This window comes from Desmodus rotundus, chromosome 1 (assembly GCF_022682495.2).
Source record: "Desmodus rotundus isolate HL8 chromosome 1, HLdesRot8A.1, whole genome shotgun sequence".
NCBI lineage: Eukaryota > Metazoa > Chordata > Mammalia > Chiroptera > Phyllostomidae > Desmodus > Desmodus rotundus.
Window position 1 is genome coordinate 198,443,232 of NC_071387.1, and position 27,164 is coordinate 198,470,395.

Consider the following 27,164-nt stretch of genomic DNA (forward strand, 5'->3'; position numbering starts at 1 on the left):
CTCACATTTCATTGAAATAACTCCATTACAATTATAACTGGTTAATCAGATAAAGAGAGGCAGAAAAGTTTTATCTGAGCAATCCTGAATGACAGATCTGGAAATAATAACATCTCCTCTCTTCAATTCACCTGCACATGACTGTCAGTTAACTTAACAAGCTGTTCCCCTTGCTCCCTTTTGTGCTATCTTCTCTTGGCACCCTTGCACCCACAAGATAAAGACAGACACCACAGCAGAGCCTACCAGGCTTTTTTCACACTGACATTTTTTGCCTCATCTCCTGGTATTATTCCATATATCCTGTATCCCAGCCACAGTAAACTCTCATTCCCAAATACTCCATGTCTGCCTAATTCATCATCGTATCCCTAGCATCCATCATAGCATTTGGCATAGGGTAAAAGAGAAATATTTCTTGAGAAATTAAAAAACATTTAATTCAGTAAGTAGGCTTCCATAATCAAGCTACAACAAAGTATCAAGAGGAAAGAACTGAAATTACCCACGTCACCTTAAATCCTCCATGGAACAAAACAGGGTATTAAGGAATAAACAAAATGCAAAATAATAAACTACACAGTAGTATAAGACAAAGTGTCTATAAAAAAAGTAATGTGTGATTTTTAATAACTGAAAATGCTTCAGGTACCTCATAGTAAGGTTTTAGTGATTACACTTCTTGAAGGAAAAATACACGGTAATTTAAGGAAACCTACTGCCCTTCTGAGATGTATATTATATAACCATTATCTTATGAATGTTTACAAGTGCTAACCAATATTGTCATGATTACTTATTCCTGATAACATGAAAAAATAGTTCCTTGAGGGTTTAAATAAATAATATAATTTGTCAGTGGTATTCCCTTGTTAACTTTGAGGTTTCAAATTCATTTGAAGAAGTCAGAAAGGAAATAGAATACTAGTAGAAAAGCGTGTTATTTTTCTAACTGCAATGCTGGCCCAAGACTCATGACTAGCTTTTAAACACCCAAAGAGAATTTCATGTTCTGCTAAAATCTTCCTGGCTTAAAAAAAACAAAAACCATACAACTTGAAAAGTCTCTAATGTCTTTATTTATTTAAACAGTGTTCATCAGTCTCACCGGAATAAGTGACTGCCGTGGTACTGTAAGTAGCACTCTGGGTGTAGGATGGCACCACAGTAGCTGCAGCTGCTACTGGCTGTACGGTGGAAGATACAGGATAAATGGAGAAAGTAGTGGTAGCTGGACTCGGTGTCGCTGGCTTTATGGCTGTCACTTGTCGAGTTTGCTGGGCTTGTGTATACTGAGTTGCACCTTGGCTATAACCTGCTTTGGGAGCTAAATTGAGAGAGAGACATCAGAAAATTAGAAGGGTAAACCACTTATAGTACTTGCTTTACTGCAGTGGTCTGGAACAAAACCCGCAGTATCTCCAAGTTACACCTGTAGTTACTGTGTCAATATCCTGGAAAACCAGGGGGAAAAAAAGTAGGTTGAATGTTAACTGTAAATTAGATGTCAGCAATTTCTTCTTGGCAAAGGGGGATACAATTCTTATTACCAATTAAAATATGACACCTATATAAATTACTCTCCCATCCCATATTTCCAAAATTATATTTTGTAAAATTTCACAAGTGAGATACCAGTACTACTTAAAACAGGTGTAAATAAAGTTTTTGGAAAAGGTGTGTGTGTAGGTGTGTGTGTGCATGTATGTATTTAGGATAGTCAAGTCTACTTGAGTGTCATGCTTAATATTGGGAACAGAAGAGAGAAAGCCTCAAAGTACATATTTCAATTCACAGTAAAAATTTCAATTTTAAATAAGGAACTTATTCATATACCACCATCACATTTTATCAACTTATCCATAATTCCAAATCACAAGGTGCTGACGGTTCTTCAAATGCAATTAATAACTTGAGTGCAGCTCTTCATAAATGGCTGCCATTAAGTCTCTACTAAACCTTCTGCTCCCTTTGATAATACTCAAAACAAATGTACACTTTAAGAATCTTATCAGCCTTATTATCAATCACTGAATTAATTTAATCACTAATTAAGGATCACTAAATTATACAATGTAATTTCTTAGAAAGGCCCAAATACTAGGAGGCCAAACTCATTTTATGCTCATTTATGTAAAGGTACCTTAAATAAATAGCACTTAAAGAGTTTATAAAGCTTTTAGCAGACATTTTAAAAAAGAAAACTAAAGTTACATACTCAATGTCAGAAATTAGACTAAATCAAAGTCTTCTCTTAGGTAACTCAGTACTTTCAAGTACAATCTAACCTTCATAATAAACCTGGAAGTCCACTATAGATTGCTGTACACACAAATCATTTGAGATGAGACTATAAGAAAAATCAAGGTTATGATAATTCAAATTATTTTTAAACCACTTTGAAGGAGCTCATAAGATCTTAGAACTAGAAGTATCCTACAGAGATCTGAGTCAACTAAATCATTTACAAATAAGAGAACAGAGATGAAGAGGTAAAAAATCACTTGCCCACATTAGTGCTTAAAAGTCAGTACTAGAAGCCAGTTCTATTGTTTCCTAACCCAAGGCTCTACCCATACTCTCATGCTCCTTCAAAAATAATTAAAATAAAAAAGTTGCCTACTTTTCAGATCCCAGAGAGCTTTGTTTTAAAAGTTGTCAAACCTCTACAAAAAACCACCTTCTGAAAAAGCTGTAAAATCTTCTAGAGACTAAAAATACATAGGATTCTTTGCAAACAAAACACTTCCTGCATTTGAGCCAACTGTGATATTGGTGGCTGGTTACAGAACCAACTTGTCATTACAGATCAGAGACAGGTGATTTAAAAATAAAAACCCATAAAGGGTCTCTATTAGTTACAAAGGCAGTCAGCAGTATGTCTTGGGCATTTCTGGCAAAGATGAGAAAGTGTCCAGAGGTTATCACCACAACTGCTTCTGAGCTGCTCATTTCAGCATGAAGTGAATTAAGCTAAAGATCAGAAATGGAATACATTTCCAGGAGAGAAGGGCATGATTATGCGTTGCTTCCATGGCCTTCTCTTTGGGACTCAAAGGCATTCTAGCAGAGGAAGAGAAGGACATGGCTAAAACCCAACTTTTGAGATAACACAATGAGTATATATGGACTCAAAAAAAAAAAAAAAAGCGTATTTTCATTTAAAAACACCCTGGATAATGTATTTCAAAAATTTACAATGAAACTGTGTATGTTAATAAAGCCACCTACCTGTCTGATAGTAGGTTTCAGCAACAGAAGGCTGAGGCTGGGCAGCAGCAGCTACAGCAGCAGCAGTTGCTGTCGGCTGTTGGTAGTACTGCTTACTATCATAAGCGACGGCAGGAGCCGTGGATCTTACATATGAGTACGAGTCCTGAGGAAAGAGAATATAAGAAAATCTTGCTAGGAGTAGATGCAGTAAATGCCCCTCATCTTGCTATATAAAAGTATAATAAAGGAAATAAAGAAACTAAATATATACCTAGACCTAAACATAAGAGTCAAATTCAATTACAAAGGGGATTCATTCTGGACTTCATTAAATACCATTCCAAGCAGCATGTTTAACATTTAAAATCAGAAAAATAACCAAAACATCTAAGAATAATGTCTTTAAAAAAATTTTTTATTAAAAAACTCATGGCTGATTTGCAACTGAAAGATATATCCTATAGTAAAAAACACCTGTGTATTCTATACTCTGTGGTTGCTCCAGCTTTGTTTTCATTGTCCCTTATTTACTACTACCATTAACATAGTGATGAATAGGATCTTCCAGATGGAGGAAAGGGGAAGAGAGGTGCCAGGGAGAATGCACATTAAATAAAAATCTCCAAGGCAATGAAGATCAAGGTGAGCTTGAATTCCAGTACAGCACAAAGTGAGGGATGGGAAGGTATGAAGGTAGAAGAAAGGCTGAAAATTAGGCAGGGTGGAGAAAAAGATGGGCTTCATACATCCTATTAAGAACAACAGAATTTATTATATTATGTCTCTGGACATAATGAAAACAATCAAAAGGAATTCCTGTTTAGTAACTTGCCAAATATTAATAATAAACACTAATATTGTTGATTCTTTCATTTTTTAATCAAAATAAGTTCCTATAATTAAAAAGAATATAGAAAAACTAGGCAAAGTCCAGAAGGATCAAAGTTTAAAAAACAGATCCTGAAAGTGAACAAATGGGTTAATTTGCATGGCAAAAGAAACCATCAACAAAATGAAAAGGCAACCCACTGAATGGGAGAACATATTCACCAATGATACACCTGATAAGGGGGTAATATCCAAAATTCATAAAAAATGTATAAAATTCAACACCAGCCCTGGCTAGTGTGGCTCAGTGGATTGAGTGCCAGCCTGCAAACTAAACGGTTGCTGGTTCGATTCCCAGTCAGGGCACATGCCTGGGTTACTGGCCAGGTCCCCAGTTGGGGGAGCATGAGAGGCAACCACACACTGATGTTTCTCTCCCTCTCTCTCTTCCTCCTTTCCCCCACCCCTTAAAAATAAATAAATAACATCTTAAAAAAATAAAATTCAACACCGAAAAAAAAAAAAAAAATCCAATTAAAAAATGGGCAAAGGACCTGAATAGAAACTTCTCCAAGAGGACATACGAACCTCTCCAAGAGGCAAACAAACATGAAAAGATGCTCAATATCACTAATCATCAGAAAAATGCAAATCAAAACCACAATGAGATATCAACTCACACCTGTAAGAATGACTATCATCAAGAAATCAACAAGTGTTGCGAGAGGATGTGGAGAAAAGGGAACCCTAACCCTTGGTACATTGTTTGTGGGAATGCAGACTGGTGCAACCATGGTGGAAAGCAGTATTAAGTTATATCAAAAAATTAAAAATGGAACTGCCTTGTGACCCAATGATTCTACATCTGGGAATATATCCAAAGAAACCCAAAACACTAACTAATTCGAAAGAATATATGCATCCCTATGTCATCACAGCATTATTTACAACTGCCAAGATTTGGAAGCAGCCCAAGTGTCCATCAATAGATGAGTGGATTAAAAAAAAGCTGTGGTATACTTATACAAGAGAATATTACGTAGCTGTAAAAAAGAAGGAACTCTTACCTTTTGTGACAGCATGGATGGACCTGGAGAGTATTGTGCTAAGTGAAATAAGCCAGTCAAAGAAAGACAGCACCATATGATTTCACTCATATGTGGAATCTAATGAACAAAATAAACTAACAAAATAGAAGCAGACTCATAGATACAGAGAAGAGACTGAAGGCTATCAGAGGGAGGTGGGGTGGAGGGCTGGGTGAAAAAAGTAAAGAGATTAAGCAAAAACAAACAAACAAAACCTCAGAGACACAGACAATAGTACAGTAATTACCAGTGGGAAAGAGGGGAAAAGGGGTGGGGAGTGGTAGAAGAGGGTTAAGGGAGGATAAATGGTGATGGAAGGAGACTTGACTTGGGGTGATGAACACACAATACAATATTATTATATTGTAACAGACCATGTTATTACAGAGATGTACACCTGAAACCTATATAATTTTATTAACCAATGTCACCCCAATAAATTCAATAAAAATAAAATAAAAATGGGTTAAAGGAAATTAGGACCAAATTTAATTAAATAAGCACATAGTAATTTAGTACCTTAATAAACAAAATACTATAAAGATAATTAAATCTTTACAGCCCCACAAGGCTGAACAAAAAGCAACTACATAAATAAGAGCAGGATCATTTTCTGTTACATACTAAGAAAAAACACCTTGAGAGAAAGAAATGTATAGGCACCAGAAATTCCACTCTTGCTAAGTTTCAAAGAGACACTATAATTTGTTTGTCCTGTACAGTTTAGGCTGTTTCTCAAAATTGATTCTCAAAATGTGTTCCAAGTGGACAAATAATGCCACAGTACAAACAAGCAGCATCTTCCCTATATCTTCATTTTTCTCAAAAACTTAGGGTAAAATTAAAATGTTTAGACAATGTAAATTTTTCAAAATTAAAGCAAACAGATATAGTGAAATGGACTGGGGGAGATTATTAATATAAAACTCAAAGCAAGGAAACAATGCTTGGACTATCCTCCCCGCCCCCTATTACCTGGGAATACACATTTCCTTTTCTCTGTCATTACAGGTATACTTTGAAAGACCCAAGTCTGAGAAGCATTGGCTCGGACATTGTATCATATACTGAGCACAATGAAGCCTGTAATTTAAGACTATTGAAACTAATAGTTCTCTTACCTGGTAGTTTTGTGTAGTAGCTGGGGGTGGTGGTGGTGGTGCTTCTTGTTGTCTCTGGGTATAACCATAATCCGTTGCTGTATGTGCAGTGGGGTAGCCTCCATAAGCAGCAGCTGTTGCAGCAGCTGCAACAGCTACTGGGGCAGGCCTGGCAACCGCAACTGTGGCAGCTGCTGGTGCATAGGCAGCAGTAACAGTGTGTGCAGCTACTGGAGCCTGATGGACAGTGTAGCTAGCAACTGTAGTTGGATGAGAGTAGGCTACACCCGAAGCTGGCTGCTGGCTATATTGTGGAGTAGAAGAATAAACATAATACAATTTAATTTTAAAACCTAGGAGTTAAATCAACTTAAATAAAAAGTACATTTTCAAGTAATTTAATCACAGACTACAAAAGACCAAGCATTTATTTGAACTTAATGAACTTCCCAATCAATAACATATGTCAGTGTTATATAATTTTTATACCTTAATCTCAATACATTAGTCACACATTATATTTCAGATCATAGATCATATGACAAAGCAGGGATGGCAAACTGGAATAAGAGCCAATATTAGGAAGGGAAAAATCGATCAAACTTGGAAATTCAGAAAGTATTCGTTGTACATAAAGTTCTTTATTATGCTGTATAGTTAAAAAAATCTCTACAAAGAGATGCTAAGAAAAATATTGTACTCTAACTCCAATTATGGAAAACATTTAAGGTAGTAACTATTACCCAGTTGACTTAAGAAATACTTCTGCTTTATGTAGGGCAGTGGTTCTCAGCTAGGGGAGATTTTGCGCCCACACTCCCTACCCCAGCACATTTGGCTATGTCTAGAGCTATTTTTGATGATGGTCAAACTGCAGAGAGGGTGGTGGTAATGTGTGCTACTGACATCTAGTGGGTAGAAGCCAGTGATTGCTGTTACTTATCCCACAAAGCACAGAATAGCTACTCACAAGAAAGAATTATGCAAAGAATGTCAACAGTGCTCAGGTTGAGAAATCCTGCTCTAGGGACAAAACCTGCAATGCAATATCTATTATTTTAGATAAATTTTTCAGATTAGAGGCAGAATTCCATTACATACACTTGTTTTTCTCTTTAAAATGTAGATGTGCAAAAGGAGACCTAAGTAAGATGTTTTGCAATCGTAACCATTTAAACCTCAGAGACAAAAAGTTTCCAAATCTGGAAATCAAAAAATTTGCAGCCAAAGTTCTTAAGAGTAATTTTTACTTTAACTTTTAAATTGAGAGCCTATGTCACATAAAACCAAGGCCTAAAAATGGTGGCATAGGAATAAGTTTGTTGTTCTATGATCTCTGAATAAGACACACACAATTATGCACTAAAGCTGTATTACCAACACAGAAATGCCTTCTAAAAAATAAAAGGAGAGCTCCAACAGTTACTTAGCTGACAGGGGTTAGCTGATTATAAGTTTTAACAAGTCAACAGTTAAGAATAGCTAAGAAAAAAAAATACATAATCTGAAAGCTGCACTAATAAACTGGAGTGTCTGATTCATGAGTTATACTAAAGAATATTCTTCCCTGGTGTGCACAGTACCATAGAAATATAGCACAAAATTAAACTTTGGGGCCTTCATATTTTAACTGTATTATGGAAATCACTGATAATTAGGAATTATTCAAAGGGAACCAATATGAAGCTTATAAATATGGGTATTATTTCATATAAAAAGCGGAGCATCTGGAGACATTAAGACTGCGTGACTTCCGTGACTGCGGAAGATAAGATAGCTGCCTTCTAACAAACAAACTTACTCCATGCTGCTCCAGAGAACAGAACTAGAACCAATGGATGGAGGAAGGGTGGTAGAATTCAGCCCAATATGAAAAAGGGCAGAGGGGTGGGGGAAGACATACACCTTAGAACAGAGTCCATAGAGAACTCATAATTTCTATTTGGATGATGTTTCCCACATTGTGATACTAAAATTAGCAAACACTTTCTACATGTAAGCCAGTTCCAAGGAAAAGGGAAGTTTAAGTTGGAATAATGGGAAACTGGTTTGGGATTGACATTTTCTATGGATAATTCTACATCCTTAAGAAACAATGCCAGTAACATATTTTACTTCTTCCTATTTCCTAAAACTAAAAAAAATACTTAAGATTTAAAATATAAATAATCAGTTCTATAAAACTTGTATTTTGCATTTATTGGTAAGATTTCACACAATCCAAACTACACTGCATATTCAGAAGGGGTTTTGGTTATGTAAAAATTCAGATAGTCTTGTATTCCTATACTGTTTCCATTCATCCATCCCACTGTTCTTTATCAAATATCTGTTCACGTTTCTTTCTCCCCAAAATTTGTTTTATTAAATAAAAAGCAGAGTGGGAATAGAATAGTAACGTCCAGTCAACTAGCAGGCAATTTGACTTATAAAAGAGTCTATGTGACTCAAGACGGCATGACCATATACTCCAGTTTATGCCCACCTTCCCAGCATAATTATTAATAGTACTCTCTTTCACTCTCCTGTGTGTTTCAGTATGAACAATAAATTTTATAGTCACCCTTCTAAGAAACCATAAAAAGGTTGCCGGTGCATTCAGAAATTACTATATACATCCCTAGGGCTGTTTAACCTAATTCTGCTCTGTATAGCCAGGTCCCTACCCATCATCTGAGCTGACTATCTTCCACCAAAAGCATCCTAAACAATAATGATCCAGTCCCATTTCCCAGGAGGTCAAAGCTAGGGCAGCTGACTGCCTGCTACTCAGAACAAAGATTCTCTGGATTGTTGTCACAGACCCATCTGGGAATTTCTCTCCCAGTTTCAAATATCCTTAGAAAAACTGTCCTTTATATGAGGTAGATGACCAAACTGGACAATGCCAATTCAATTAAATATCCAGTTGTTAAATCTAAATAAATAATCTTATAAAATTCAGGTCAAATCAAGTCCGAATTCATTTAAGTAAAATTTTTCTAAGTGGAAATAGTTCAAATCAAGGTTTCTGCCTACTTTTGGGTGTTAAAATAAAAGCTGTTAAATTGTATCCCTTCATAAAATGTAAGACTTACTCTCTTTAAACTATCTCTTAAATAAAGCAGGATATAAATACCCTTCCTAAATTAATTAATTATTAGAGAGGGGCAAAAGAGAGGGAAACACAGATCAGCTGCCTCTTGTACACATCCTGACCAGTGAACAAACCTGCAATCTAGGCATACGTCCCAACCAGGAATTGAACTGGAGACCTTTCCCTTTGAGGGACAATGCTCAACCAACTGAGCCACACCAGTCAGGGCCAAATAACCAAAATCTTGTGCCATAAAATACATTTGCAAAATGAGAAGACCTTCATTTACTAAGTATCCAGTGGAGCAGAAGCTTCTATTTAGATAATAACCTTTGTGAATAAATTAAATCTAATTAGTCTCAGTTTTTAACTGTGACAAACTGAACAATAAATGATGAAACAAACATAAAAATGGCTTAAAAATGTTAAGAAATAACTGAAGAATCAGACATAATAACAGAAGGACAATTCTCTTGGAAGGAAAAAGAAGAAAAGAAAATGTTTCGGGAATTATTAATATTACAGAGTAAAAGCATTTTATATGTAAAAACACTCCAGCCAAAGGGCTAACCAAAACAGCCAACCAAATTACCACTAACTTAAAAAAAGCCGACTATAAGCTGCAAAACACAAAACAAAACAAAACACACAACAACCCAAGAATGACCCTGTGGGAATCAAACATGTCAAGGCAACAGACAAGAATTCAAACTCTAACGTGTATTCATAAAACAAGAACTTTACACTAGTCAGAAATCAAGTTGAGGGACACAGACAAGATAAAGATATAAAAACTGTAATACAGAATAAATCTAAGAGGTCCAATATTCAACTAAAAGGAATTCTAGAGAGAAAAGAAAAAAAGCGGATGAAAGAAATTAAGGAATAAAATTTCCCACTCTTAAAGGGAGGCATATATATTCAAATTCAAAGGGCCTACATAGTGCAAAGCAGAATGAAAGAACCACACCTATAGACACACACACAGCATTTTACAACATCTCACACACACAAAAAAATCCTTCAAGTCTCCAGAGAGAAGAATAACAGGTCACCTACACACAAGAAAATGTAAATCAGACTCTTACTGATAACACTAGTGGCTAGAAGACAATACAATGTCTTGAAAATTCAAGAGAAAATTATTATTAATATAGAATTCTGTACCATACCCAGATAAACTTTTAATGAAGAATATAAATTTTTCTTGGCATTCAAGGACTGAAGAAGCTTACCTCCTACATACGTTTTCTTAGGACGTTACATGACGATGTATTCCAACAATAACAAAAAAAATCAATCAATCAAGAAATTGTGGGATCCTGCAAACATGGATCCAAACCCAGGAGCGAGATAAAAGCCCAGATCAGCATTTGTGTAGCAGTCCCAGAGAGGCAATCAGCTTACACTGGAATCAAGGGAAGGCCAGAAGGAACAAGTTCAGGAAAAGAGGACTGTACAACAGACAACAGACTAGGAGCCTAGAAATATTTTAAAAGGTAATAAAGGCACCAACAAGATTTGAAAGGAATAAAAGGTAATGAAAGACTTTAAGAAATATCAAACTGCTCAAGAAAGGTGTGATCCTGCTAAAAGACATCATAGTTGAAAAATGAGTAGGGTATATAAAAAGGAAAAAAAATCCTTTTTAATTTGAACCTAGGAAGAGTCTTCTATTAAGTGCTACAGGGTTGTAAAAACGAAACACATTAGGAATTACAATCATAGGACAGTACTTGACTCACAGTAAATACTATTTACACAGTCATAATAATGAAAAATTTTGCTTTAAAGTTTTAGAATCAACCTAAATCACACAAGGTAAACTATGACTACAGAACATCATGTAAATGGTATCTCAAGTAAAACTGTAGCTAAGTTGGGGGTGGGAATGGAGAAAGCGGTCAAATAAAGCAAAAGAGTCTCTAGATTCTTTTCCTAAAATAGACAGTACTGAGATACCGTCTACCTTAGATGGAACTAGAAATGGAGTGAATTGTTTATAGTAACAGAAATAGCTGTTATCACTGAATTTGGGAGGAGAAATGAGAACCAAGACAGGGTATGTACAATTCCTAACTATGATTGTAGGAAATCGAAATATTGTATAATGTATGAGACATAGAAAAGCATATTATTTTGTGAAATAAAGCCAGAATGCATAAAAGGTGGGGGGTCTCTCGGACGCAGAATTGGGAGGCAGGGAGAAGGAAAATAAGGAAATGTTGTTTTCATTATAAGCCCTTTTGTACTACTTTATTTTTAATTCTATGTTTTACTCTGGTGGGAAAAAAAGTATAAACACATGGAATAGAGTTCTTAAATTGGCAACTTGAATGACTAACAAACAAATCCCAAATTTAAATATTACTTTCTAGTTATTCCAACTTGACTCTAACTTCTACATTTGTGGCCTTCACCCTAACCTATCATCCAACTCTGGACTCATTTTTAATGCTTTCAAATTCCATTACCATGATCTGGCTTTAAATTATACTAAATTTACAGTCACTACTGAAAGTAAAATAAAAAGTGTACAAATAGCTTATCCATATAAGTGGTTTCTTATAAGTGGTAACAGGAACACTTTTCTACACTATAGTGGTTCTCAAAATGTGATCCGAAGACTGCTAAGGGTCCCTAAGACCCTTTCAGAGGTCCAAGAGGTTCTCTTTTTCAATTAGATTGCCTTCATGTTTTATTCCAAATAATTTACTGCAACAGAGTGAATTCAAAAGCAAATTTGGGAATCCAACCATCATAACCGGGACATTAAATGGATTTGTAAAATTATAAAATAATGCCTCTTGTCCCACTATTTTTGGGGAGGTAGGAATGTAGTTTTTTTTTTCATAGTACTTTTGGTAAGCATATAGTGATTTATTATTCTTATTTGAAAATGATCCAATGATATTATTTTCTAAATTTGTTACAGTGAGTATTATATAACCCACATAAACAAAAGCTCTTTGGGGTCTTCAATAATTAGAAGTGTAAAGGTGTCCTAAAACCAGAAAGTTCTGCCACTTCATGATATATAATATTCACAGAGTAGTCACCTTTCATTTTCCTGCTTTTTAATAATTATCTTTAAGCAAAATGGTCCCTTCTATCCAACAGGGAAACAGTGTTAGTTCTCAGGGAAAAGGAGCAAAAGGAGCAGTGCATGAGTGACCAGAACCCCAAGTCTGTTACCTACAAGCTGCAACATCCTTATCCAGGGCTCCAAATCTCCCAGTTTACCCAGTGTGCTGCTGTATATTCTGTTAGCAGACACATGGAAGGCATTAGGAAGCAATGCCTAGAACTTTGGGACTCACACAAGAAACCAGCACATAGGGTGAAAGGTTAAAAGACACAGAGGACAGAATAGAAAGTGGTAATGTATCTTGAGTAGCAAATGAAGAAAAAGAAAGGCAAAGAGGAAACATCTAAAAAGAATGCCTGAGTTTCCAGAATAAAAGATAAAAACCCTCAGATTCAGGAGCTCTAACGAACCCCAAATAGTAATAAATTAAAATGAATTCTCACCAAGATGCATCTAAGTAAAAGAGAAGCACTTATAAGCAGCCTGGGGTGGCGGGGAGAACATCCTAGAGACTAAAGTGGTGATTTCTCAAGAAGGAGGAAAGGAGTGTATTAAAGACATTTTAAGATTTTAAAAAAAGGTGTTACTAGTAAACCTACATTAAAGAACATTCTCAAAGATTTACTTTAGGAAAAATGAAAATGACCTCAGAATGAATGAATGTTAAGTTGAAAAAAAACATGGTAAATGTGAAGGTAAATTTAAATAATCACTGGATATATAAAACAATAACTGTTCAACAATGATTGGTTTTGGGGTTAAAAATATAAAATGTACAACAGTGCAAAAATCAGGAGGCAATTTATCAAGGTTAAATAATTATAAGTCCTTCTGTTGTTTAGGAAAGTAAAGATAATAATTGAGACTTAAGTGAAAGATTCATGCTAAACTTCTAGAAAAACCACAAAGGACAGAGGTAGAATGCTTAATTTTTGACCTTGTAAAAGGAATGAGGGGAAAAGTTTCAACCAAGAAAATGTGGACAGGTTCTGTCACTTACATTAGACATACTTTTTCTCCCTTGGAAGACATACTGTGTTCGCATTTGTTACAATGTTGGATAAAGATAACTAACAGAAAATATTTTTTTCTTTTTCAGGCATACAAAACATAATCTAACTTTTCCATTAGTCCAAATTAATGCTCCACATTGTTGGACTCTTCTAGCTCAAATTATGCCATCTTATGTACCTATATTACTAATAGATTAACTTCTGCAGATTTAATATTTTATGATATTAAAAAGATGCAAAATTAAAACTTCCTCATAGAATCATCCCAAAGACAAACCACCTTTAACTATTCCTTATACTTGATATTATAAATGCCATGCTCTCCTTACCTTTATAATGCTATTAAAACAGTAACATTATCATTGTACAACTTTAGAAATTTAAATGCAGGCTCCATTTCTTAAAACTAAAACACAATAATCACCCTGGCTAGTGCAGCTCAGTGGATTAAGTGTCAGCCTGAGAACTGAAAGGTTGCTGGTTCTATTCCCAGTCAGGTCACATGCTTGGTTGCAGGCCAGGTCCCCAGTTGGGAGTGTATAAGAGGCAACCAGTCGATGTGTCTCTTGCACATGGATGTTTCTCTTCCTCTCTTTCTTTTTCCCTCCCTCCCTCCCTCCCCCTAAAAATAAATTTTAAAAATCTTTTTAAAAACACCACCACAATAATCAATTCTACAATTTCTCCAACTGATAGGGGAGAGGGATTGTTAAATATATAAAAACTGTTTATAGAGGCATACCTCATTTTATTGTCCTTTTGCTTTACTGCACTCCACAGAGGTTGCATTTTTTTTTAAACAAATTGAAGCCCCTCCACCAAGCAAAAAGATTAAAATTCGTTTTATTGGGATACTGACTTTATTGCTGTGGACTGGAACTGAACCCACAATATCTCCAAGGTATACCTGCAGTTTTCTTGGGATTTTTTAACTCTCAACATACCAGGGAAAAAAGTCACTACCATTTACCATCTGGGTCCTCTGCACCATTTACATTTCTTTGTAAATTTATTTATTTTTAGAGAGAAGGGGAGGGAGAGAGAAAGAGAGGAAGAGAAATATTGATGTGAGAGAAATATCAATCAGTTGCCCCTTGTACGTCCGGGGCCGCACAACCTAGGCACGTGCTCTGATTGGGAATCTAACCAGCCACCTTTTGCTTTGCGGGAAGACACCCAATCAAGCTACACTGGTCAGGGAAACTTTTACTTTTTTTTTTTTTTTTTTGGTAGTTTTGAAGCCATTGGACAAGTAAAAATGAGGGATAATGAAAAACAACCATTAGAAATTTTAAATAAGTATAGTAAACCCAGATTTTTATTGTCCTGTTTCTTGTCCATGTTGTCCTGTTTTTAGAGGTATATACACAAAATGGACCATGTTCTCTGTGCATAACTGCTCATCAAATTTAATGCACAAACCGGGAAGATGTCCATCTCATAAATGCTGATTCCAGATTTCAAATTTATCTCTAATGAATTCTAACTCATTATTACTCCTGATTTTTCTTTCTGTACTTGAATTGTCAAAATGTAATGCTTAATTTTTTGAAACATCTGATGGCTTGTGTCTTATCTTCTTTGCTCCATAATTGTAAAATGTTTTCAGTTTTAGGTTTGGAATGAGTAATAGATCTTTTCATTTCTAAATCATCTATTTCCTTCCAACTACCATTGTATACACACTTGCCTTCAGCATTTGTCCACTAATCAATCATATCAAATAAATTTTGGTGTATGAACATCACAAAAGATGAAAGTTCTGCCACACTTCTAGCAATATGGAATGTCTGAACCTCATCAGACTATTACATAATGAAGTCCTTCCTACTAAATAGAATAGCATATTTCCTTTTTTATCCTTAAAAACATATTAATTCATAGGTAAGTTTGAAAAAATTAATCTAGGACATTGTATATGAAGATTCTTAGTATGAGACTTTGCTCTAACAATCAATTTCATCATCATCATTAGTCTAGAGGAGCACTGTATTTTGCATTCATCCTATTGTCAAACATCTTCCTGTGCTTTCTTTTATTAGTTAGTGTAAAGAGAGACTGAACAATTCTGAATAGTTAACTGTGTTGAAGTAAAACTAAAAGCCAACTATAAAGGTGGTGTCTCTACTTTCTTTCATACCTCTCTGAAAGATGATTCAGTACTTTGGGCAATGCAATATCCTCTAGTGATTTCATTATTGTACCATCCCCTTCTAGGTGATTCTAACATTCTTCCATTTTCCTATTTTTTTTTTAGCATATTTGGAAATAAATGAGTAAAAAGAAATAATTCCTAGGACAATAAAATAGCAAAATGTTTCAAGACATAAAAAAATAAGATCATTAATAAGATCCCATACTATAAATCTAAGACCTTATAAAAAATACGAATGGATCCATAGGGTAATTGCAGGAAAAAAATATTCAATTTTTTAAAACAAACTGATTTCATTGAAGACCTCTAAGGAAAATAAGGTCATGAAATGTCAATCTTTGTAACTATTTATAAATAGAACTGCTCAAAAAAGGAACTGACAAACTACTGAGTATAATAAAAGCTGAGGGATACCATAGGTTAATTAAACCGAAGCGCCCTACAACCTTTTATACTTAAGAAAAACACATCCTTTATGATTTCTCAAACATATTAACATTTCTTCAGGGATAGGTATGAATATTTACACTAAGATTTAAAAAAAGAACTAAAAATAGCCTCCTACATGGACAACAGCATGGTAATTGCAGGGGGAGGAGTGGTGAGTGGAGGTGAAGAGGGTACGGGGGATAAATGGTGATGGAAAAGAAAAAAATAAAAATAAATATATAAAAATAGCCTCCTAACACTTCATGTCAGTTTTTACTATCAAGTTTTTTACAAACTTACTGAGAGTATTTTCAGAAGTTTTTGGATTTCATTAATGTGGGTAGGGAATTATAAACATGTAAAATAATATCCTGGAGTCCTCTAAATATAAAGCTAGGATAATCAGATATTCTGAAAATAGTAGATAGCCAGTGAAAAATTTTAAGCAGAAGAGCACTGTTAATTTACATTTTATAATGACCATTCTGCTTAGAGTAAAAACACGGTTTGGGATGAGTAGGACTTGGGGAGTGAGAGAAGCTATAAAGCCATCTTCATAAATCACAGCATTCTTGCCCTCATTTATATGGTTATTGTTTAAAAGACTTTGTTTTTTTCCCCCCAGGAAACAAAATGGCAGATGAGGCTGGTGCTGTAGGGGGGCCAGGAAGGCCTGGGTACCCTGGAATGGGAAGACAGGGCAACAGCAGCAGCATCTGGGGCTGAGGTCATGTCCAGGGTCAGGGTCTCGTTCAAGGCCATAGTGCTCTTGGAGGCAAGGCCAAGGAGTGGATTCCCTTCACCAAGATGGGACACCTGGTCAAGGACATGAAAATCAAGTTCCTGGAGATCTCTCTCTTTTCTCTGCCTGTCAAGGAATCTGAGATCATTGACTTCTTCTTGGGGGCAGCCTTCATGGACGAGGTTTTGAAGGTTATGCCCCTGCAAAAGCTGACCCGTGCAGGCCAGAGACCTGGTTCAAAGCATTTGTTGCCATTGGGGACTACAATAGACATGTGCGTCTGGGTGTTAAGTGTTCAAAGGAAGCAGCCACTGCCATTCGTGGGGCCATCATCCTGACGAAGCTCTCTATTGTCCCTGTGTGATCTTGTTCCTTTTGGGGGAACAAGATCAGCAAGCCCCACCAGGTGCTGTGCCTCTGTGCTGGTAAGCCTCATCCTGCCCCCACGGCTCTAGCATCATCTAAGCCCCTGTGCCCAAGAAGCTGCTGCTGATGGATGGTTATCTACAACTGCTATACCTCAGGCAAGGGCTGCAATGCCACCCTGGGCAACTTCACCAAGGCCACCTTTGATGCCATCTCTAAGACCTACAGCTATCTCACCCCCAACCTCTGGAAACAGACTCTGTTCCTCAAATCTCCCTATGAGGAATTCACTGACCATCTTGTAAAGACTCACACCAGAGGTTCTGTGCAGAGGACCCAGGCTCCAGCTGTGGCCACCACATAATTTTATACAAGAAAAATAAAGTGAATTAAGCTTGTTTTTTAAAAAAGAGACTTTATCATTTTTCCTATAAAAGTGTCAGATTTCCTCAAATCTCTTTTCAAGGATGTTCTTTGCCCATTTTATGCTATTATAACAATGTCATACATTTTATACAGTACACAGAGCAGTGCCTCCTTATCCTGTTTTGCCTCTGTGGTTTCAGTTACCACCAGTCAACTACAGTCCAAAAACATTAAGTGAAAAATTCCAAAAATATGCAATTCTTGTTTTAAAAATTAAACACCATTTTAAGTAGAGTGAAGAAATCTCAAGCAGTCCAGTTCTGTCCCACCCAGAATGTGAATCATCCCTCTGTCCAGCATTTCTACACTGTATATGCTACCCACTCGTTAGTCACTTACTAGCTATGTCAGCTAATGAGACGGAATGTTGTGGTATCACAGTGTGTGTTCAAGCAACCTTTATTTCACTTCATAATGGCCCCAAAGTGCAAGAGTACTGATGCCGGCAATATGGATATGCCAAAGAGGAGCCATAAACCACGTTCTTTAAGTGAAAAGGTAGAAGTTTGTGACTTACTCAGAAAGAAAAATCATATGTTGAGGTTGCTAAGATCTTGGGTAAGAATGAACTTATCTGTGAAATTGTGAAGGAAAAAGAAATCGGTGCTAGTTTTGCTGTTGCACTTCAAACTGCAAAAGTTACAGCCACAGTGCATCGTAAGTGCTCAGTTGAGATGGAAAAGGCATTTGTGGGTGAAAGACATGAACGGATAATGTGTTGTGACCAAAAGTAGCATACTGCGCCAGAAACCTGAGTCTACAAGTAGTTCCTCCTTATCCACATGGAATATGTTCCAAGACCCCCAGTGGATGCCTGAAACCATGGATAGTACTGAACCCTACATATATTTTTCTCTACATACCTATGATAAAGTTTTATAAATTAGGCACAGTAAGAGATTAACAGTTTTAAAAATTATGCAGAGATTAATAATAATAACAAATAATAAAATAGAACAATGATAACAAAGTAAAGGTTACCTGAACACAAGCACTGTACTAAGTGACTAACAGGCAAGTAATGTATAAAGTGTGGAAACATGAACAAAGGGATGATTCACGTCCCAGGGGGACAGAACAGGACAGTACGAGATTTTATCGCATTAATCAGAATGGTGTGCAATTTAAAACTTATGAATTGTTTATTGCTGGAATTTCCCATTTTAATATTTTCAGACTGTAACTGATCACAGAAAGAAAAACTGTGGGTAAGGGGAAACTACTATATATAAAGACTTCAGCAAGAGTATGGATACATAAAAAAAAAAACATAGTATACACAAAGTCTGGTACTATCCATGGTTTCTTTTCAGGCATCCACTGGGAGGCCTGGAACATATGCCCTGAAGATAAGGAAGGATCACCGTACAAATAATGTCCCAGAAATAAAAAATTTAAAATTTCTTTTCATTTAATTGATCTTTCATACAAGTGCTTCCCTTCCCAATACTTTAAGCTCATTTGACCTCTAGAACCCATGAATTAAATACTAAATTAGACTAAAAAATTTATATTAAGCAAAATTTTTAATTTTTAAGCTAGTCTTTCTGTAGCTCCAAATGATCTGATTCTAATTTTCCAATAACAGCTACCCATTATAATTATACTAATATAATTATACCAAATCCTTCATCCAATCTCTCTAAAGCCCTAACACTGACGACACTCCTAACTGACTACCTCTCTCTTTGATTTTTAGGACACTACATTCTCCTGGCGCTCTGCTCACCCAGTATTCGTTTCTTTCTCTGGCTCTACCTGAAACACAGACATTACCCCAGCTGGTAACCACAACTCTATTTCTCATTCATTCAAAAAATGTTTACTAATGTTTGATGTATGCCAGGCACTGCACTTTATCATGTTTCAACCATACAGTGCTCACCACCATATATAGAATATCCACATTTACACTACCAACTCTATCCCTTTTCTAAGCTCAATATCCAACTGTCTATTGAATTTAATACTAACATTAATGGGGATATTATATATGCCAGGAACTGTTCTGAGCACATTATAAATATTACCTCATTAGATTCTCAAACCACCACAATGGGGACTGTATAGGCCTCCCAGGAGTGCTGGTAATGTCCTAATTTTTTATCTGGGTGCTGGTTATATAGGAGTATTCAGTATATGACATTACATAAAGTAATACATACTGTTGCAGTTATACATTACACTTCAACATTCTCTAAAAATTTCAACCCCATGAGGTAAGAACTTGGTATTATTTCCAGTTTATATTTAAAGAGACTGAAATACCAAGCGACTTTTTGCCTAAGGTCACATGGCAGGTGGTAGAAGGAACCAGGATTCAGCTCAGGCAGGCTGAATTTAGAACCCATCCACTCTCAATCATATTAACCAATTCTTACATTCCTGTCTTGGCTCAACACATTTCCTTTGTCTAAAATAACATTCCCTGGCTTTTCAGAGAGAAAGACCATGAAATCTACCTCAAACTCCTAGTCAGAATCCCCCAATTCCCATTTTATTATTTCATTAAAACTCAGTTACAACTGTTATCATGGCATAGTTATTTGTAGGTTTATCTGATCTGTTCCCACTCTCATCCCCTAGAAGTGTAAACTCCTTGAGAGCAGGGACTGTGCATACTGTAGATGTCCATTAAATATCATGTGTTACTCCCTACAAATGTATTTCAACATACATATCATACAATAAGGCTAATAATATAACAAAAAAGCCAATGTCCTTTATTTCATTAATTTGTGCTCTGTGAGTATGAATTAAGAGCTGCAATGCAAACAGCTTTCACAGAACACTGAGAAATGCCATACTCAGAACAATGACCCTAATTCTGATAGAGTGATACCAAAGACAATTTATGGACAAGCACAGCAGGTACAACTCCTCACCTTTAATCATGCATCTAAGTGATTTTAACATAGATTGTCCGTTACTACATCTATAAACCCAAGGACTGTCTTGATTAACCTGATGGCATATTTCTGAATAATAATTTGGCTGACTTTCTTTTTTTTAAACAAATCCCTCTACTTAAACAGCTATACAGTCAAATCCAACTGCCCATAAGCATAAATTAACTCCTGGGATCTCTATTTTAATCCAATGATCTATTTGTCTATCCTTGCACTAATATCACATTTTCCTGTTTAAGTTTGGATATCTGATAATATAAGACCTTATCAAACCTTACAGATGGTCACTACTGTTTTTGGACCAATATTCTCTCAAAATCAACATTAGAAATCCTTCATCAGCCATGGCTGTGTGGCACAGTGGATCGAGCGCTGGCCTGTGAACCAAAATGTTGCTGGTTCAATTCCCAGTCAGGGCACATGCCTGGGTTGCAGGCCAGGTCCCCCACACTGGGGGCTTGTGAGAGGCAACCAACTGGATGTAGCTCTCACACATCAATGTTTCTCTAGATCTCTTTCTCCCTCCCTTCTCCTCCACTAACAATAAATAAAATCTAAAATAATTTTTTTTAAAAAGAAAGAACCAATGAAAGCATAAATAAGTGGAATAACAAATCAATGTTTCTCCCTTCCTCTCTCCGCACCGGCTTTCTCTGTCCAAAAAAAAAAAAAAAAGTCCATCAGGTTATCCCCAAAATCCTGTTGAGATTTTTATTGGAAATATATTAAATCTATGAATTACCTAGTGGACAACTGGTACCTTGATGGTATTGATTTTTCACTCCATGAACATAGCTCATCTTAATTTATTCTTGTCTTCTTTTATGGCATTTATATCCTAATATAGTTTTTCCTTAAAGTATTTTGCATATCTTATTAGTTTTATTTCTACTTACTTAATGGTTTTGTGGCTATATATAAACAGGATTTACCTGACATTGAAATTCAGGCCTACCTATACTGCAGTACCTACTTTTAAAACACTTCATTGTCAGATTATGAAGCTCTATATAGCTACATATAAACATCAACTCAGGAAATCTTTTAAAACCCTCATAGTAGTATTCAAATCTCTATAAAAAACTAGCAGTGGTAAAATGACTACTGAAAATCAGGCACTAGGCTACGAAATTTTATATTCACCTCAAGGCCAGTTAGGTAAGGAAACTGAGTCTCAGAAGGACTAAGTGATTTGGCCAAGTGACTGAAGGAATAGAGCTGGGTTTCAAATGCCAAGTCCAACTAGCTCAAAATTCATACCTTTTCCATTCTAGTATATTGTAAGGCAGTTTACAAAAAGCATTGTCAAGTACACACCATAAGCATTCTTTACAGGGATACTTTGGCTCACCCTACTCTTGAAGCTATTAATAACATTAAAAGCAAATATCATCCACGTTAACACCAGCAATCCTTTTGGGGGAAAAATTTTTTTTCCTTATTTCAAACTCCTTCATGCATTATGAATCCTAAGATTTCTGATTCAACAATGGAAGCACTGATATAATTAGTAGTTGCAATAATTTTTTTTAAGGGACAGTAAATTTCCATCTCTATGATTGGTTTCAAAAACCTGTTCATCTAGTTTTTTCACCTTCTCAGTGCTTATTCCTTTTCTATCTAACTAGTGTTACTTTTATTCTTTCCTTCAAGACACAATGTTCTTAACACTACATTTAAATAAAAAGTAAAAAAAAGAGAAAAGGGGAAAAAGGGAAAAATTCATCAGCTTACCCAACCAGCCTACAAAGTTATCTTATTTTCCTTTAGGAACAGATTGTCCTAAAGAAATCTCAAGATGCATTAGATGCCTTCATTTGACTTAGTAGATACTTAAAATGAATGTCCAGAAAACAATCAAAATCCACTTAAACATTTATCACTTATAACATTTACTAAGACTCTAAGAATGGGAGTAAATATTTTGCAGTCTCTGAAGTCTCCAAATTCAATAAACACTGGATATAAAAAATGTTGCCAAATGATTATTTTAAATAGCTAACTATACTGAAGGTAAATAACATTCAGATATCAATGATACAGTAAGAGTTATACATAGGACAAAGAAACGTAGTTTAAACACAAGCTAAAGATTTATATCACTCAGGTAAAAGTACACAAGCATCTTTTTTGTTTTTAAATCCTCACCCAAGGATATGTTTTCATTCATTTTAAAGATGATGGGGTGGGGGGACACAGGAAGAGGGGGAGAGAAAAACACTGATGTGAGAAAAACATCAATCATTTGTCTCCCCCACACCCCCCCAACTGGGGCTCAAACCCAAAACGTAGGTATGTGCCCTGACCAGGAATCAAAACTGCAACCTTTTGGTGTACAGGAGGACCATCCAACCAACTGAGGCACTCAGCCAGGGCAAGTCAAGTACCCTGACTAGATAGAAAGATGACAAGGAACTCGTATGTCCAAGGCTTTTCTAATGAGTAAGGGAAATTGCCTGTTTAGAACACGCAAAGAAATGGTTATGTTGTATTAATAGTGGAATTTAAGGGAGTTACTTAATTTTATATTACATATACATGTATTTGCATATGCTACAAATCCCCTTCAACAACTGAAGAACTATGACAACTTCTGTATCATTGCCAATGAAAGAGTGAAAATAAATGATTTTGGTCCTACGAAACTATTAATTAGAAGTTTTTCTATTGAGAATTCTCTTTCCTCACATTCTTTGCTATCCTAAGTCCTTATAACTATTAAAATATTTTTCAAAAAAATTAGGCTTTTCTGTCTAAAAGGAAGTCTATCTTCTCAAACTAAAAAGGTACTCCACTAAAGTAGTTTACCTACCCAACCAAATTCCCTTTCTACCATGGACATCCTTATTTTTTCACCATGCTTGAGATCTGCTTTCTCCTACACACCCCAAATTAACTTTCGATCAGGAGCACATCCCAAATTAACTTTCGATCAGGAGCACATACAAATACTTTAAAAAAATTTTTGATTTCCAAGAGTGGGGGGAAAAGCAAATAAAAGGTCAGAAAATGAAGAGAGTACATTTGCAGGAGTGGCAAATGGCGTAACAGGTTTACACACTACCCTTTAAAAATAACACAAAGCAGGGAGAAAAATACTCAGTAGCTACCGGAAAATGTAGCACAAAGATTGAATGCCTACCACGAAAAATGTTTAATATGGCATTATATAAATGAAAAACGATTTATCTTGAAGTTATTAGTAGCAGAACTTACGAGATCTTTATAAAATCTCTTAAAAAAAAAACCTTGCTTTTTAGAATGCTGTTATGAATCTCAAATATCAACAAGCAATAAAGTCTAAGCTCCAAATAAATTTAATCAAATACCTTACATAGCTGTAACCACGGAAACTAAGAACCAGAATTAAATCTAGACTTAGGAGTTACTTTCAGTTATCTGTATTCAATGACAGGTGAAGCAACTATTCACAGCATCCACATGTAAATGCTTAAGAGTTCCCTGATCCTTCAAATTGGAAAAAAACAAAAACTGCAAAGTAGGCTTTGGTCTTCCGTGTCTAAAAGTTACATTGTAATGCTTTCTACACAGAAAAATGAGCATCACCACTGCATTTTTACAAATGCTGTATTATTAATGCTATTTTTTCATTTTTGCTGAACCAAAGTATTAGCTTTATTTGGCTTGATTTATTCCCATTAAGGGCAAACAATTTCCACATACTATATTTATATACAAGAACGGAGCGTCTTAATTAGTTTTGCTGATATACGTATAAATAACATCAAAAAAGTAGTCTTTTCTCACTAGGCATATAACAATAACTGGATTGTTGTTACAGTTTACTGAAACTGGGAGACTGAAAGCCAAGATATAGAAATTCTTTAACAGTTTCCTATATTGGGATAAAATACATATATGCAACTATTTTATTTTAAAAAATGATTAAGTATCTTTAAATTGCCATTTCCTCCCCTCATTTCTACCTGAAGGATTGCATTAGAAAAATATTTCAAAACTGCCACAGAGAACTTACTACATTTTTAATAATAAACGGTTAATAACCCCAAAATCTATCACTCTGCCCATAGTTAAAAAAAAAATGGGTAAAACAAGCAATAATTTTAATGGTTAATACAGCCTTGTCTAGAACACAAAGTACTCGGTAGCACTAAATTTATGGCAGAGATGCCATAAATAATCAGTTATTTCTTGTTTCCCTGAAAAAGGAAATGACTAGTTTTTTTTCCTCCCCACAAAAATTATTGGCCCTAGAAGATTTTAACAAAGTAGCTGAAACTTTATTAGTTGTTTACAACTTGTAAGCAAAGGGTTTTTTAATGTTTAAAAAGCCCCAAGATTTTGCCCCAATTATTTGTCACCTCAGTCTTTTTTTGGGGGGGGGGGATATAGGCGTCAAGATAAGAAACTTGTAAAAAAAAAAATCCACATATATTAAAGGCATTCAATAACTAATAAAATACCAATTTCATCAATAAAACGTATGTTTGTACATTTTAACATCTCTTAAAATCAATGGTCTTCAGCACTGTTTTAACTGGTAGCAATTTTTTTAGTAATATATAAAATGATGCCCTTACAATAAATGGCATCTGAGAATTCCATGGGAAACGGCAACTTTCTCATAATTACAAATTTTAACCCCAAAAGATAGCCACGTTTTACAGAGTGGAAAGAAAACCCAAATAACCCCCAATGTCAAAAAATCTAGAGCAAGAGCGACTGGAACCCAGAACTCCCAGTTCCCAACGATGCCCTTTGCATTACACAAGCGGCTGCCTCAAGTCAGTGAGACGAAAAACCTACCTGGGTTTAACCAGCAGCTGACACGGCTGCTACACACCCCGCGTGCTCACGGCCTGAATCTCAAGATACTGCCTCAGACTGACTCAAAAGTGACAGAGACAATAACAAATAACCTACTTTTTTAGGATAATGAACTACGAACACTTCACAAATTAGCGCTTCCCCTAAGGTAGGAATTTCGTAAGGTGCACGCATCATAGCAACTCAGCCCAATCCCACTCGCGCCTGCTGCTCCCCGGGGGAAAGACCCGCCAAGGGAAGCGACGGGCCCACCAGGAGCCTGAACTCGAAAGCAGGACGAGGCCGCGCACTCGTTCGTCAACACTAGAAACTTCGCAGCCTCCTTCGCAGTCTACCGACTACACCATTCACAGGTGGTTGGCGTGTTTACATCGGTCCTTGCAGGGAAAACGGGAGGAACCCAAGGACTGTCGTGACACCCGCCGTTCGTCCGCAGGGCTCGGGGGAGGGCCAGGAGAAGCCACAGGCCGCAGGAGAAGGTACCCGGGAAAACGACACGTTATCTGGCCCCAGGGGACCGGAGCACCGGGAAGACTGGGGCCCGGGAGGCGCCGCGGAAAGAGGCCGCAGGCGTGCGATCTGCACTCCCCGTCGCCCACCCTCCCCGAGACGCCGGGGGAGGAGGACCGGGGGTGGAGGCAGGGCAGGCGGGGAGATCGGAGCCCCGGTCTCCGTTCCTCCGTCAGCTGGCCGGGCTCCCAGGCCGTGGGAGGCCATTTTAGCTGCGGGGCCGCCGAAAGCCCCGGCGGCCCTCCCCGTTCCCAACCTCCGCCGTCCCCCGTCCCGCCCCCCGGGGGGCCGCTCCCCGACGTGGGCTCCGCCGGGCGGGGAGGGAGAGGCGGTGGGCAGGGCCCGCGGCGAGGGGAAGTCTGGGCCTCGGGGCGGGGGCCGGCGCGGGGGCGTCGTGGCGGCGGGATCGGGGCGGAGGAGCGAGCGGGATGAGAGCAGGGGGAGGGCGGGAGCCGTTACCTATACTGGGCCGCAGCCGCCGCCGCCGCCGCCCCGCTGTGGGTGAATCCAAAGTAGTTGCCGGTCGCCATTTTGGCATCTTCCCCCAGCCGGCTGGGCACTGCGGCGGGCACGGAGAGTCGGGTCCCATGGCGGGAGGACAGGAGCGGAGGCGCAGAGACGCCGAGGGAGGGAGAGGGAGAGAGAGAGGCGCGTGAGAAGCCGCCCTCGCCGGGCCCGGGCCGCGGCCGCAGCCGCGCCGCCTCCCCCTCCCGCCTCGCACTCCCTCACTCACTCGCACGCCCCGGTGGCGGCCGCCGCCTCCTCCCCGGAGCCAGCCCCAGCCCCCGCGCCTCCTCGCCACTCCAGGCCGAGGAAGGAGCTGGGCAGACACCTCGGCGGGGCACATTATACTCACCATAGGTGAAAGAAACTACAGGGCATATGGGAATCATGGGCTCGGGCTGCTGCTGCTGAACTCTGAACTCTCACCCGCTGCCTCCCTCCTCAGCCCTGCTCCTCCTCAGCCGAGAACAGACCGCCGCCTCCCGCTGCACTGCGCAGGCGCCGCCGCGCTCGGCACCCTGGGAGCTGTAGTGCCCGCTGCCTTCGCAGCTCCCCCGGACGCGTGCTGGGGCCTCCGCGAATTGGCGAATTGGTGGACGACTGCGGTGGAGCGCAGGCCTAGCCTCCTGCAAAGTGGCAGTGACAGCGAGCCGCAAGCCGGGCAACCGAGGGGCGCCTGGTCACGCCGTGGGGGAATCGGGGAGAGTGGCCCGAGGGCTTGACGTCTGTTAGCCTTTTCTTCTTTTCACTCGTCTCTCATTATTGCGTGTGCATTTGTTCTGTACCTTTCAGTCCTTTTCGCCTGTGCACTTTTCATCAGAATCTGAGCTGGACTGATTTGGATTCCTCATTATTTCCCGTATCCTCGATTCTTGTCCTTAGCCTCTAAATTGGGGAGGAAAAGACGG

The 27,164-nt window shown here is 37.7% G+C and overlaps 1 protein-coding gene and 1 pseudogene across 2 annotated transcripts in view; one reads left to right on the forward strand and one right to left on the reverse strand.

The window, feature by feature from the left end:
- Positions 1–26,817, reverse strand: part of ZFR (zinc finger RNA binding protein) — an 82,746-nt gene extending 55,929 nt beyond the window's left edge. Inside the window, exons 1-5 of one of the 2 annotated variants that reach the window (XR_011650600.1) lie at positions 26,609–26,761; positions 26,212–26,311; positions 6,251–6,533; positions 3,232–3,376; positions 1,109–1,327 (exon numbers count right to left, since the gene is read on the reverse strand). Coding sequence is in view for 1 of the 2 variants with exons in the window: in XM_024578564.4 (XP_024434332.1) it covers positions 1,109–1,327; positions 3,232–3,376; positions 6,251–6,533; positions 26,212–26,311; positions 26,609–26,645 (784 nt within the window). In the remaining variant the exon portion in view is untranslated. Of the gene's footprint in view, positions 1–1,108; positions 1,328–3,231; positions 3,377–6,250; positions 6,534–26,211; positions 26,312–26,608 lie in introns of both variants that reach the window. The other variant, XM_024578564.4, reaches the window with a different exon arrangement.
- Positions 14,882–18,013, forward strand: LOC112321113 (small ribosomal subunit protein uS5 pseudogene; annotated as a pseudogene).
- Positions 26,818–27,164: the final 347 nt, after the last annotated feature.